The following is a 13951-nucleotide window of genomic DNA, read 5'->3' as shown; positions in this document are numbered from 1 at the left end:
CCATATACTCATTATATTTTACTAAACCTGTTAGTCTTAATTACTTAATGTACAGTATGTTTAAATTATGAAACATGCTATGACAGCCATTGTGTAATTTAATTAAACTATAACTGAATGTATTTAAAGAAAGAGCAACTTGTTCAGTAAACCATTTAAAAAAAAAAAAAAAGTTTAGTTTTTCCCCCGGCTGTACCGAAATCATACCGAACCGTGACGTTAAAACCGAGGTACGTACCGAACTGTCATATTTGTGTACCGTTACACCCCTACTGTGCATTAATATTGAACTGATGCTATTTTGTTCTATACCGTTCCTCCCTCAGGTTGGTGTCTATGTATGCGAGACAGGTAGACAACATTGCTTTTGTGATGAATTGTGGCAACAATGTTCAATGCATCACAGAAATACAGTTGCTTAGATTTGTATGGCATAATTGCATTATCAAAAAACATACAGTAAGACAAGTGACAACACAGCCCAGACCAGGCATGAGACAGTTTTGCCCTGTAAGTATTACCATTATCAAACCCTAATTGACTTGTTTGTTTTTCAGGATAAATAACAGTAATACTGGTCTACTGTTTCTCCAGTTAATATGGATTCAGTGGGAGTGAATGTTATTGAAACTGCAGCTCTGGGGAGACCCTTCCAGCTAGGGATGCTGTATGACTGCAGAAAAGATGCGCTAATACCAGGTACCATATCAGGAGTTAAAAAAGAGATAAACAAGAAAACAAACAACTCAGAAAATAGCATACATCATCATTAAGGAAGATGAAGGGGGAAAATGTCCATGGATGCATTATTATTGGTTAACCCTATATTTTTCCATTTTAATATATCTTTAGGAATCACCCTATGGGATAAAGAGCAGCTGCAGCAGAGTATACGGGATCGTCCTCAAATTAATACAGTCTTCAATGTTACAGCTTCAGACTCCATTGAGGAAAAATCTCACTTACTGAACATTGATGGCTGTCTTAAATTAAACCTTTTAAGTGGACTCATCAATGTAAGTGGAGCAGCCAAGTATCTCAGTGACACCAAGAAGTCATTCAAACAGCAGAGACTGACCCTGCATTATCATTCAACCACCAAGTTTGAAGACCTGACCGTGAACCACCTGGCTTCTGGAAATATAGCTCACCATGAAGTGTTTGATAATGATTCAGCCACACATGTGGTGACAGCTGTGCTGTATGGGGCAGATGCTTGCTTTGTTTTTGATAGAGAAGTTGCATCAGATGAAGACAAAAGCACAGTAGAAGGAGAATTAAAAGCTGCCTTTGATAAACTAAAGGGCATGTCAGTGGGCGCACAGATTGATCTGAATTTGAATGACAAGCAGAAGACTGCGGTTCAAAAATTAAGTTGCAAATTTTATGGTGACTTCCAGTTACAATCCAATCCAGCCTCTTTTGAAGATGCTCTGAACGTTTTTGCTGACCTTCCAAAACTGCTGGGAGAGAAAAAGGAACTTGCAGTTCCATTGAGAGTGTGGCTTTATCCCTTGGACAAACTACTTTCACGTACTGCAAAACTTCAAAAAAACATCAGCCTAGATCTAATCAAACATGTTGAATCAGTATTTGAGACCTTAAGTACAACTGAAATGAAATGCAGTGATCTTCTGAAGGACAAACCATCTTCGAGTTTTGCAGGATTTTGTGATAAAATAACGCACATGAAGCAAAACTGCTCTAACTATAAATTAAGTTTCATGAACAAAGTTGGCTCTCTGTTGCCAAAAATCCATGGGGATATAGAAAAGGAAACAGCACTGATTGAGCTTCTGCGTGATCATGAAGAAAGTCCATTCAGAGGAAGTGATCTTGAGCAGTGGGTGAAAGAGAAAGAGAAGAAATCTGTCATAATAAAAACACTTCTCAACCAGCTGATCGATTTTGGAGCCACAGTGGAAGAGAATCTAGATAACATTTTAATGGATCTGAAAGTTAAAAATATGGTTAGCTACACTTTCACATCATTTGAGTGGCCAGATGTGCTCCTTTCTAAACAAAAGGCCTTCCTGAGTCACTCAACAAAAGGAAACAAGGATGAGTCTGATTCCAAACAAAACACTGGATTCACTTCTGACATCAAAATGACTATGAGGAGCAACTTGACTATCTTTAAAAACTTGACTGAATCAAAAACATGTGAACAAGCCAAATTTATTGTTGCATCAAAAGAAATGAAAAACAACCCAGGGTCTTGCATTCTTCTCTATGAGAATGGATCTGATGAAGCCACCTGTTTCACTCCTCCATCAGAACCAGCTTGTCCAGTCATTGAACAGATCAGTGGTGACAGTGTGGTTTTGAAGGTGTCTCCAGCATGTTCTGCGACCAAAGAGCTCAGGTTACTGTACAAAATGAAGGAAGAGAAAGACTGGAAATCTCAGTCTGTGCTATAGAGCCATGACACAGTTACTCTGACAGATCTCAGTCCAGACACTGAGTATGAGATGAAATACGCAGCCGTGGGGAAGCTGAACTACACCGTTCACAGTGATGTCATCCACCTCAGAGTCATAGACAAGAAACTCATCGATGCCACAGAGTCTGTCTTAGAAACACTAAGCTTGATTGAAAACAAGTGCAGTGAACTCATGGACGACAACAGTGCAATCACATTCAGTGCAATTCGCAGGAAGATTGAAGACATGATGAAATACTGCCAAACCTACAAACAAGATTTACATAACAGAATTAAATCAATGATTCAGTCCATTCAAGCCTGTGAAAAAGATGTTAGTGTTCTAAAAGACCTTCTGCAAGCTCATAATGAGTCTCCATTTAACAAAAGTGACCTTACAGCGTGGCTCACAGTGAAAGAAAAGGAATTAAATGCAGTTGATGTGTTTCTTCAACAACTGCGTGACTCTGGAGCTGAAGTGAATAATAACTTAGACACATTTTTGTTAGATATTAGCATAAAGAATTTGGTGTGCTACACATTTAGTTCTCTTGGTCTGCCAGACGACTTGCTTTCTGATCAAGAAAGTTTCCTGAAACCTCAATTGATGAAGAGAAATTTGGAGAAGAAACCTAATGCAGTGTCTCAAACATGGCTCACAGGAAGCATTAGGGAGACAATGAAAAAGCATTTGAAAATATTTAAAGAGCTGATACTTTCAAATGGAGATCAGCCAACAGTATTTTTGGTTACTTCAAAAGAGCACACATTCCATCCTGGTTCCTGTATTCTCCTCTACGAGAATGGATCTGATGTAACCACCTGTTTCACTCCATCAAAACCAGCCTGTCCAGTCATTGAACAGATCAGTGGTGACAGTGTGGTTTTGAAGGTGTCTCCAGCATGTTCTGCGACCAAAGAGCTCAGGTTACTGTACAAAATAAAGGAAGAGAAAGACTGGAAATCTCAGTCTGTGCTATAGAGCCATGACACAGTTACTCTGACAGATCTCAGTCCAGACACGGAGTATGAGATGAAATACGCAGCCGTGGGGAAGCTGAACTACACCGTTCACAGTGATGTCATCAGAGTTACTACGCACACAAGCAACATCAGAGAGGTACGCTGCTTATTCATGAAATACTCACTAAAGACGTTTTTGAGAGTGTTTTTCTACAGTAACTCTATGTAGCTGTATGGGGCTGATAATAGGTGTTTCTGTTTAACTGGTAAAAGTTACTTCTTGCCGCATGCTGTTAGTATAAAATCATATTTGTAGTTATTGCATCACAATTTATTTTCCAGAGGGGGTAAACGTTTTCTCCATTTTGACTGGAAAAGCAGCTAATTCTCACAAACATATTATTAGTACTCTGCAATTCCGCATTGAGGATCTGAGGGAAGTTCGCACAGTGGACGAGGGTGACATTATTATGGTTTTCTGTCCTGTTGTTTCCCGAGCTATAACTGACATTGACAAAGCACTTGAAAGATTCAATGGCAAGACAGGTTGTTTGAGTTTATTGTTAGTTTTAAGTAATAAATATTTGTATTATTCTGGAGTACATGATATTTTAATGGTGAGGACATTAGACAAATTTGTCTATTTCCTGAACAGAAACTAAGCTGGCTGTTCTAGTGGTGCTTCATCACACGTTTGACCCAGAGAAAACGGTCCCAGACAGCAGCCGATGTGTCAAGAGGACAGACATACTCACAGTGGACTTTCTGTTCTATGAGGATACAGGATTTCTTAAGTGTCAGAAGAATTCAGATGCAACTGACAAAGTTGAGAAATGGTTAATACAACAGGTATTTAACAAGATGCTATTGGATTACAACTAAAATATTTTTTTAATATATCCTATTAATATATTCTAATATAATCTAAAATATTTCATTTGAAAAACACATCACTGTACTCTTAAGCTCATGTTGTAATCATTCTCTACAGGGGAGGCAAACAGGTGTCAAAATATGTCCACGTCAAAGTAGGTTAAAGTCACTTTTTGTCATTAAATATAACATGTAAGTATCATTGATTATATGTTGCTCATTGTTTTATCTTCATTCCTACTGATATAACCACAAAATATTTTACAAACCTAGGACAAATCCAATATCAAGAATGTGAAAGATTGTGCAAAGTAAATAAGGTAAATCTTATATTGTTGTGCTTAAGTCAGTGTTTATCCAGATACTGTGACTGAATTTCACTATAAGTTGTCAAGTCAAGTCAAGTCACCTTTATTTATATAGCGCTTTTAACAATACAGATTGTGTCAAAGCAACTGAACAGCATTAATTAGGAAAATAGTGTCAATAATGCAAAATGACAATAGTAAACACAAATTTTTCAGTTAAAGACAGTTCATCATTGAATTCAGTGATGTCAACATCCAGCTCAGTTTAAATAGTATCTTTGCAATCAAGTCAACGGTATCGCTGGAAATGAAGTGACAACACTATAAGTTGTGTATCTGTAAAATATACAGAGGCAGAAAATGGGAAACAATGAAACTAGTACAAGTAAGTTTGTATCTTTTGAGGGATCTCTCACAATAATTGCTTGTCTAGTCACACATATTACATTTTTTTATTTTTGTCGAGAGTTATTGTAGAACGGAATATCTTATCTTGGACACATCCTAGAATATGAAATAAATTTTTAAAAGTGTATTATTATTTTGCATTCATTTTGGTCTGATCATATTGTACGTTTCCCTGTTTTTCTTATTCAATCCCAATTCATTTTCCAGAAAAGGTCAAAGTGTTCTCCATTTTGGCTGGAAAGATAAAAAACTGTCACAAGGAATTTTTCGACATTTTGAGAAACCGAATTGAGAATCTGAAGGAAGGTCATACAGTGGACGAGAGTGACATTATTCTAGTTTTCTGTCCTATTGTTTCTCGAGCTGGAACTGATATTGAAGCAGCACTGAACAATTTAATTTACCCTACAGGTTGTTTGATTATCATCGTCACACTATTTTAAATAAAGTTATTAATTCTCAGAATACTCTGCCTCAAAGTGATACGTATATAAGCATTTCAGATTAAATTATCTTTAATTTGTCTATGTCCTTAAACAGATTCTAAGCTAACTGTTCTAGTGGTGCTTCATCACACGTTTGACCCAGAGAAAACGGTCCCAGACAGCAGCCGATGTGTCAAGAGGACAGACTTACTCACAGTGGACTTTCTGTTCTATGAGGATGCAGGATTACTGAAGTGTCAGAAGAATTCAGATTCCACTGACACAACTGTGAACTGGTTAATACAACAGGTATGTAACAAGATTCTCCATAAAATATGAACACTGCTCTTAAATGTTTTGAACACATTACATATTACTAATTAAGCTCATATTGCAATTTTTCTGCAGGGGGCAAAAATAGGCATCATGATATCATCATGTCAACGTAGGTTAAAGTCACTTTATTAATAAATTAAGTATTATTAAAGTTTGCAGTATTATTAAATAAAGTATGTTTAATTCTTATTATTTAGGCTTATGTTTTGTTTTTTCATTTGCATGTCCTAATTCTCAGTAACACTAATTTTTTTAAACTGTCCCTTATTTGAAACAGACAAATCATCTAGCTTTACAGGTGTATGGACATATTTAACATCGGTAAGAACAAACACTTTTCTGAAATTGACTGTCTATAAAAACACTACAGTGCAACAGAACATGTATTTCAGAATAAACAGCAGCTTTCTGATGTCCTATAGTTTGGCATGAAGAACTGATGTAATACGTTTTCATTTATTAAGATATTAAGATTTTTGTCAAATACACTGTTCAATTTCAATGTTTTCTACAACTTTCATATTTTATTTTATGGTTGAGTAACACCTGTTTCTTTAAACAGCTTTATCATTAAGTAGAACGTAAGTGCATAAGAGCTGTCAGGTCCAATAGTTCTGAACAAAGCTAATATAATGTTTCAGTATATCCAGGAATTTTTCTATCCAACATAGAAGAAGAGCAAAAATACCGGCTAATGCAGAAATTACCTGTTATTTTGTTGGGGTGCAATTAACATATCGTACAGACTTTGATAGCCAGTGTTTCAGATTACACAAAACATATGAACATATGAGTAGACATGAAGTGGATTATTATAGATTATTGCACTGTAGTTGTGCTCCTTTGGTTGAAAATGTGTGTATATATATATATATATATATATATATTATAATTAAAAACTATGACACTGAAAACGACCATTCATATTTATTAATGCCATTTTTCTGGACAGGCATGGGCAGCGGGACCTCCAAAACAGAAATGTAGTAGGTTAAAAGTCTTTGGTTACATATGATATAATTATGACTTTAATCAAAAAAATTTTTAAATCAATATATCACATCTCAAATAAATAATTATGTTATCCAAAAATACTACAAATTAATGTCTTAGAAATTGAATTTTCTTTTTGGAATCTGGACCCTTAAAAATTACTATTGTAACCTAATATAGTGAGTTATATACTCTCAGAAAAAAAAAAAGGTTACAAAAGCTGTCACTGAGGTGGTACATTTTACAAAGGTACCGCCCCAGTGACAGCATTTGTACCCTTTTTTTCAGAGTGTGTAAACTATTTTTGAATTGAATAAAATCAGTTCATTTAGATGTTACATGAGGAACATTTTTCGCTTAGTTTTTCAGCTATTTTTAGAATGTGTTATTCTATAAACCCTATATTCAGTCAATGTGTGTTTCTTTAACATGAGTTAAAAATGTACTTCATGTGACTTTATATCATGGTCTGGTTTTATAAAGGTTTTTGTTTTTCAGATGTGCAAGAGATACCATGCAGTTCCTCCCGTCCAATTAATTGTTTTATCCATGTGACTAAAGACACATGCAAGTGTGATGAGGACTTTAAAGAAGCTTTAGACAAACGGGTGCAGCTGAGGAATGTTCCTAGAGTGCAGGACAGTGAAATCATTCTGCACTTCTGTCCTGTTTGTTCACCATCTGACATCAATGCAACATTACAAGAGTACCAAAAGAGACCAGGCGAGATTTTAGAAAATTCAAAATTGGAAAAACAAAGACACCATAAATATTTTTATTATTCACTCTCATCTTGAATAAATGTGTTCATTAGCTTTAGTATTGATCAAGTTGATATTAGTTTGGTAAATTATCTGCTTTCTTTTAAAATGAGCTTCTTCAGCTTTTCTTCATTGCAAATGATTTTTCTCAACATTATAATATAGGTCTATTGACAGTATCTTTTTTCTCTTTTTGTCTTCAGATAAGCCTGCTGTTGTCATTTTTCTCCATAAGACACTGGATTCAGACTCTGTGCCAAACAGCAGTGGATATGTGAAAAGCCAGGACGTTTTAGTGGTGAACTGTATTTTCTGTGATGGTGAAGGACTGCCTGACTGCAAAAAAAATCAGGAAGCAATTTCTGCAGTTGCAGACTGGATCAAAAATAAAGTAATACTTATTAATATTAGTTAAGAAGTTTCTTAATATTATAATATATTAGTTATTGCAGACTTCAAGCAGGAGGTGATTCAAAGGTAATAACTGAATGTATATCACAGTAACAATAAATTCTGTGTTTTGTATAGTTTAGAGACCACTAAGGACGGGTAGCAGAATGACACTGAGGATTGATAAATCACCTCATCAACCATTCAGAAAGATCCTGTGACTCTGACAACTACATACCTCAACTCTTCACAGTTGAGATCCGCTTTAGCTTGTGTCTAATTATTATCCAGTTTATTCCAGCCACAGTGAACTAAAAACAGATGTCATTTGTCTCAGACAAGTCACTGTCTTTGTTTTATTGACTCATAGCATGTGCATGAATTGTATTTACAGAAGCCTAGCATGTTGACAGGCATTTACAAACCATTATACTGAATAGTTCAAAAGTCCTATTGGCTACTAATGAATGCAAATAAATGTCCTGACAATGAGTGTACAAAGCAGTATAACTCTCCTTGCTGCATGGCAAAGCCCATGTATGATGATAAACTAAAGTTCAGTTCTTCTGTCTAATGCCTTATGTTAATGTAGAGGCAAATATAATTACTTAACTCATTTATGTGTATTTATTAAGAGATTTTCAGTGAATTGTTTCTGTGTTGGTGTTACGTAATTATACTGTATTTAATCTGCATGATGTATTGATAGATTCTGTCTGCTACTGTGCCTTTACTCTAATCTTTGCCTGTAATAAGAAAAATACTTATAATTACAAATCACAGTCAAGTTGGTGTTAAACTGTAAAGTGTGTTTGTGTCTTGTGTTTAACTGTGGGAAATATTTTTTATTAAATAAGGTTTATGTTAATAATCAGTAATACAGACCTAAAAAAGTGCATCATATATACATAATATATAATTACATAACATATGAAACTAAGACCGCCAGTAGGTGGCGGCAAGTCACTGTTTTAATGAATGAGTCATTGAATCATTGGTTTGTTTCAAAAGGAAGCATGTAACTGATGACTTTTTGAATAGGTAATTTAAAGCAGCATTTCCAAACATATTCCAGTCACAGTAAAAACTACTAGCCTAACTAATAGGCCTAATATTCAAACATTATAATTGACAAGAGAACAGTCAGTCATCAAATATGAACAAACACAAATTACAACTACACTCTAAAAAATGCTGGGTTAAATACAACCCAGTGCTGGGTAAAATAGGGACAAACCCAGCAATTGGGTTGTTTTGACCCAGCGGTTGGGTTGGGTTAAATGTTTAACCCAACCTTCTGGGTAGTAACCAACCGCTGGGTCAAAACAACCCAATTGCTGGGTTTGTCCCTATTTTACCCAGCACTGGGTTGTATTTAACCCAGCATTTTTTAGAGTGTAGTTTTACTCATTATTAATGAGTAAAACTGGAAAACATCTGCCACACTGAACTAATAGCCTACGTAAATCACTTATACCTCGCTCGGCTTTGTCAGTAATCATATGATTAATTCATGCTTTTTTGATGCGATAATAGGATTACACATTGATTTTCTTCATGGTCTATTCCTGCATCCCTGAACTATAGCACCCGTACTGGCCAGCCCATGTATAAAAATCTTGTTCCGCCACAGAGTCATTTACTGTTGCTAAAGTGAAAATGAAAATATGCAGCAGGTTCCTGGTGTGAAAGGCAAATCGCAGCAAATTTGTTTACTGTTTTTGCTCCAAAACATGAAAAATGCTTTAAAATAATTTGAAAAACATCACTGTTTACTTATCATCATGTGCTCATTGTGATGATTCTCTACAGGGGAGGAAAAGGGGTGTCAAAATATGTCCATGTCAAAGTAGGTTAAAGCCAAAAAAAAAAACTTTTTCTGCTTTAATGTGAAAAATTAGATGCTTATGTATGATTTCTGTTTTCTCTGCTGTATGTCCTCATGCTCAGTAATGCACCTTAAAAGTCTTTCTTATTTGAAGCAGACAAATTATTCAACAAACCTGTTTCAAGCTGGATTCCATCTGGGAAGACCATGACAAGACAAGGGTCAATAGTGCTTCGTGTTCTGTATTAAACAGAGACAAATGTAATTAATTTGTTTAAGAAATGATTATTAGCTATTAAATGCATAGAAATCACCTCAATACTTTCTTCAATGCAACTTAATAATGTTTTCTTTAATTTCATGTGTGGAAGAACTAACTTCAAATACAGGATGGCAACCAACACTCTCCATCTATAGGGCTTGTTTTTGTTTCCCCAAACCCCAGCAACTATACAGCTTTTGTAGATGCTTGCTTAGATGAAATGCATATGGTAAATTTATAATAAAAGAGAAAACTAAAAAAATGCAGACTGTCTTCTGAAAATAACACAAAAACTGGCAAATCACGAACAATGCAGTGCACTTTTTAAGTCTGAGCATTAAAATCTCTTTAGGTAGGTGGCGCCATCTAGTGTCTCAAAACCTTTATTAACGATAAAAATAGCCCCAACGTACTTCAGAATTGCCTTTCAAGTGAACACAAACCGTTAGACGTCTATCGAATACCAAAAATCCTCAGTTAATTCTAGTTTAAATATAAAGGTTAACTTTAAAAGTGGACTGTAAAATATGCATTAGTGTATAATCAAATATGTTCAAACATTTTTATAGATGAAGAAACAATTTAAGCAAACCTGCAAAAGCAAACTCCAAACCAAAATCAAAACTCCACAGCAGACTGATATATACAACCTGTATTTATGAATTAGTGCAGACATCAGTACATAAATTATTTAATGTCTCATTTCAGCTATACAAGTGATCTGCTCATTCCACTCATTTCTCCATCTCCATCATCATCATCATCATCACCATCATCCAAACTCAGTGCTTTGCTGAAGATTGAAACCCTTTTGATAAACATGCACAGCTGTTGCATAGAAATCACCTCTATATTCTCTTTCATGCAACTTAATAGTGTTTTTTTTTATTTCATGTGTGAAACAACTGACTTCAAATAAAGAAGGGCAACCCACACACACCATACATTTTAGGGCTTTTTTCTCCATTCTTTCAGCAATAAATTGAAATGTAAATACTTACTGGTGAGGTCAAGCTGGAGAGAAACAAAGCAAGGCTTAGCAAAGCAAAACCTGACCACATGGTCTGAAAAAAAAAAAAAACAGACATGTGTTTAAAAAAAGGTAAATCGAAGAGTTCAACAAAAATGATTTTAGCCATTGCAACACTGAACTCATGTGGCAGCTTTAAGAAATGCATGGATCATGCTCTTTTCTAATACTCCAGATTGTTGTTCAGGGAGAAATTGTGCTTTTTGCAGGCAGACCATAGTCAAGGTCACTCTGAAACAAATGTTGGATATGTAGAAGAGTCAAAAAGTTAAGTAAAATAAGTCCAAATTGTTATTTAATGCTTTGGGAGGGGTAGAGTTGGTTGTTAGGAGTGAGGTTGCTTCAGCAAGACAGAGACATACACAGCAACGATTTGCTAACAGACATTCATTCACCCTCAATTACATTTATCAGACACCGATACGCAGTGCAAAACAAGCTTAGTCTCTAGTTATGCAGTTTCTATGACAATGACCAAATACATATCCACTCAGTAGCAGATTTGACCCTAAGCCTGACTGAAGGTTGTGCAACTGTTTTCTGTCGTCATAGGGTATGTGTCCTGTGACAGCAGGAACTCACTTATTTCTGAAAGCAAGTGCACACGATCAGCTCAGCTGTATTTAAAATGCAGATCAATATTGCATGTTTTACTGGAGCTGATCAGGGGTCAAGTGTGTCTTTAAGCAATGTTTTTTGTCATGAGTGTTTTATTCAGAACATACCGAATACAATAATGGAGGCGGTGTCCACATCTCCTTATAACATGCATTCATAAGGCACCCACAGAGAGAAAAAACTGACACATTAGACGAGTCCTAATGTTATTGATCTCCAAGCAGAGGTTTGTAGATTTGTGTTGGATTATTACAAATGTGATTATTCACAGATTTAGGTAAGGACTAGTTTCCACACGGTTTAATCTCAATTTCAGAAACTGGCTGTTGTATGGCGCTGATATTTGGTGTTGCATAGACAATGAGGCCAGTCGGAGTTTGAACTCAGAAGGCGTTTGTGCCGTGAAAACAGAGCTTGACCTCACCAATGTGATTTACAATGTAAATTAAAGCATTAGGACCATCATTACAAATAAGTGGAAAAACAGTTTTTCTTTTAAATGAACGATTCTGGTTTACTCTGATATTTTTATTTGTATCACATCTGTGTAAATATAATTTGCACCTATATATTTTAAGGGGAAAATCATTGTCTTTGTCATAGGAATTGCAACAGCTGTCAAGAGACAGTTTTCTTTAAACTAAACACAAAACAGTCTCTGATGAGGGTTTTAATGGTGATTTCTTTTTACAAGGATCCTGATCTTTTGCCCTGGCCAAAACAAAACCGTAAACAGTAAAAGTTGCATTTCCGTATACAAGAGATCCCGGAAAAGGTGGCTAACGCGCATGTTTACTGTCTGAATTCAGCCAGGGGCACTTTAAACAATGTTTTTTTTTTACTTGTTACATTTTCATACATTGATAAAAATGATATATTTTTTTGTAATTAGACGATGCGGCTCATAGAAGTAAATCTCGTTTACTAGTATATATACAAATATATATATATACAATCTTTTTCTTTATAGCATGACAAAGTCACAGACACCCTATTTTATGTGTACTAATCATTTTACAATCAAAAAGTGATGTAAGGGGGCAGAGATGATAAAAAGCAGCATTTTTGTACACGTACGGGGGTGTTTGATCGTACTTCCTCTTAGCTCAGGGAAGAATAACCTCACACTTTAAATTTGTATCGTGATAACCTAATAAATACAATCAATGAGATTATACATAGTACATTTGATTTCCTTCTGGATGGAGCTCTATTCACACACCCACTGCCACATTATATTCACATTTTGTGATCGAGACTCTTCATCGAGTGTAATTTGGACTGACCAGAGTACTGTGAAGCGTCTCGCATGATTAAAAACCATTACTACAAGCAGCAGGTGGAAGATGTGTACGGCCTCGGGTGAGAGAATGGTGTTCCATAGCAAACATTTTCCCATGATGCACAGTGCGTGTGCGTATGCATGTGTGGGGCTGTGCAAGGATGTCGATCAGGAGGAACTACTACTACCCTACTACCGCACCAGATTTCTCTCTGAAAGACTTCTCTGTCACTTCTCTCTCTCTCTCTCTCTCTCGCACTCGCTTGGAAGAGCAGAGCAGCTAAAACGAGCGGCATCGGTTACTACGTACAGTATATTGCTTCGAGAAAACGCTTCTAAAATATTAAGGGCTATAGTCATCCTCAATAATCTAAAGTGCCTTTTCTGTGAGAGTCGAGCAGGGCGGCTGAACTGGCCCTCTGATGCTGGGATACGGCCTTATACTGTTCATTTCGTATTCTTTCACAGACAATCTCTTCAACACATTGGCACACGCACACAGACGCACATCGACACATTAAATACGTCGGTCCTGAAATCAGGCTGTCAGGACAAACAGAGCGACAGAGACAGAGAAATGCAAGTCCTGTCTTCTCTCTGGAAAGATGGAGGGATGGATGAGTAAATAAAGGTGTGGAGAGATGAGTCATTTGCTTTTTCCCGAAGTGCTGGAACCCCTGGAACCCCGGTCTCCTCGTTCTCCCCTCTCTCCTCTTTCAGCTCTATCTCCTCTCTCCTTCTCGGGTGTGTCCCTCTTTTCTGAGCTTTTGTCCGATGCCTCTATTTTATCCGATCGGTCTGAACGCTCAGACTTCTCTGACCTCTCTGATCTCTCCGCCCCCTCAGATGGCTCCGCCCCTTCAGAACGCTCCTTCCGCTCTGATTTGTCGGGGTCGGTGAAGGAGTTTGTGGCTTTCTCCCACTTGGCAATTTCTTCGATCTCCTTCAGGCTAGCGTTGATGCTGTTGACCCAACCTTTCAGATCCTCCTGTAAGACAGAACACACACAAACACACACACACACACACACACACACACACACACACACACAC

General features: G+C 36.4%; 1 protein-coding gene and 1 pseudogene across 1 annotated transcript in view; one reads left to right on the top strand and one right to left on the bottom strand.

Annotated features, from left to right (window-relative positions):
• Positions 1-329: 329 nt before the first annotated feature.
• LOC107672851 (uncharacterized) lies at positions 330-8602 on the top strand (annotated as a pseudogene).
• Positions 8603-11158: 2556 nt separating this feature from the next.
• Positions 11159-13951, bottom strand: part of LOC107672682 (spectrin beta chain, non-erythrocytic 4-like) — a 31875-nt gene continuing 29082 nt past the window's right edge. Inside the window, exon 25 of the mRNA XM_016465990.1 lies at positions 11159-13887. Within this exon, the coding sequence (XP_016321476.1) occupies positions 13546-13887 (342 nt within the window). The 3' untranslated portion in view covers positions 11159-13545. The remainder of the gene's footprint in view (positions 13888-13951) is intronic.

The sequence above is a fragment of the Sinocyclocheilus anshuiensis genome, unplaced genomic scaffold, assembly GCF_001515605.1.
Source record: "Sinocyclocheilus anshuiensis isolate Anshui unplaced genomic scaffold, SAMN03320099.WGS_v1.1 scaffold681, whole genome shotgun sequence".
NCBI lineage: Eukaryota > Metazoa > Chordata > Actinopteri > Cypriniformes > Cyprinidae > Sinocyclocheilus > Sinocyclocheilus anshuiensis.
The sequence above is the reverse complement of the archived record's forward strand: the minus strand, read 5'-3'. Positions and strand labels throughout refer to the sequence as shown.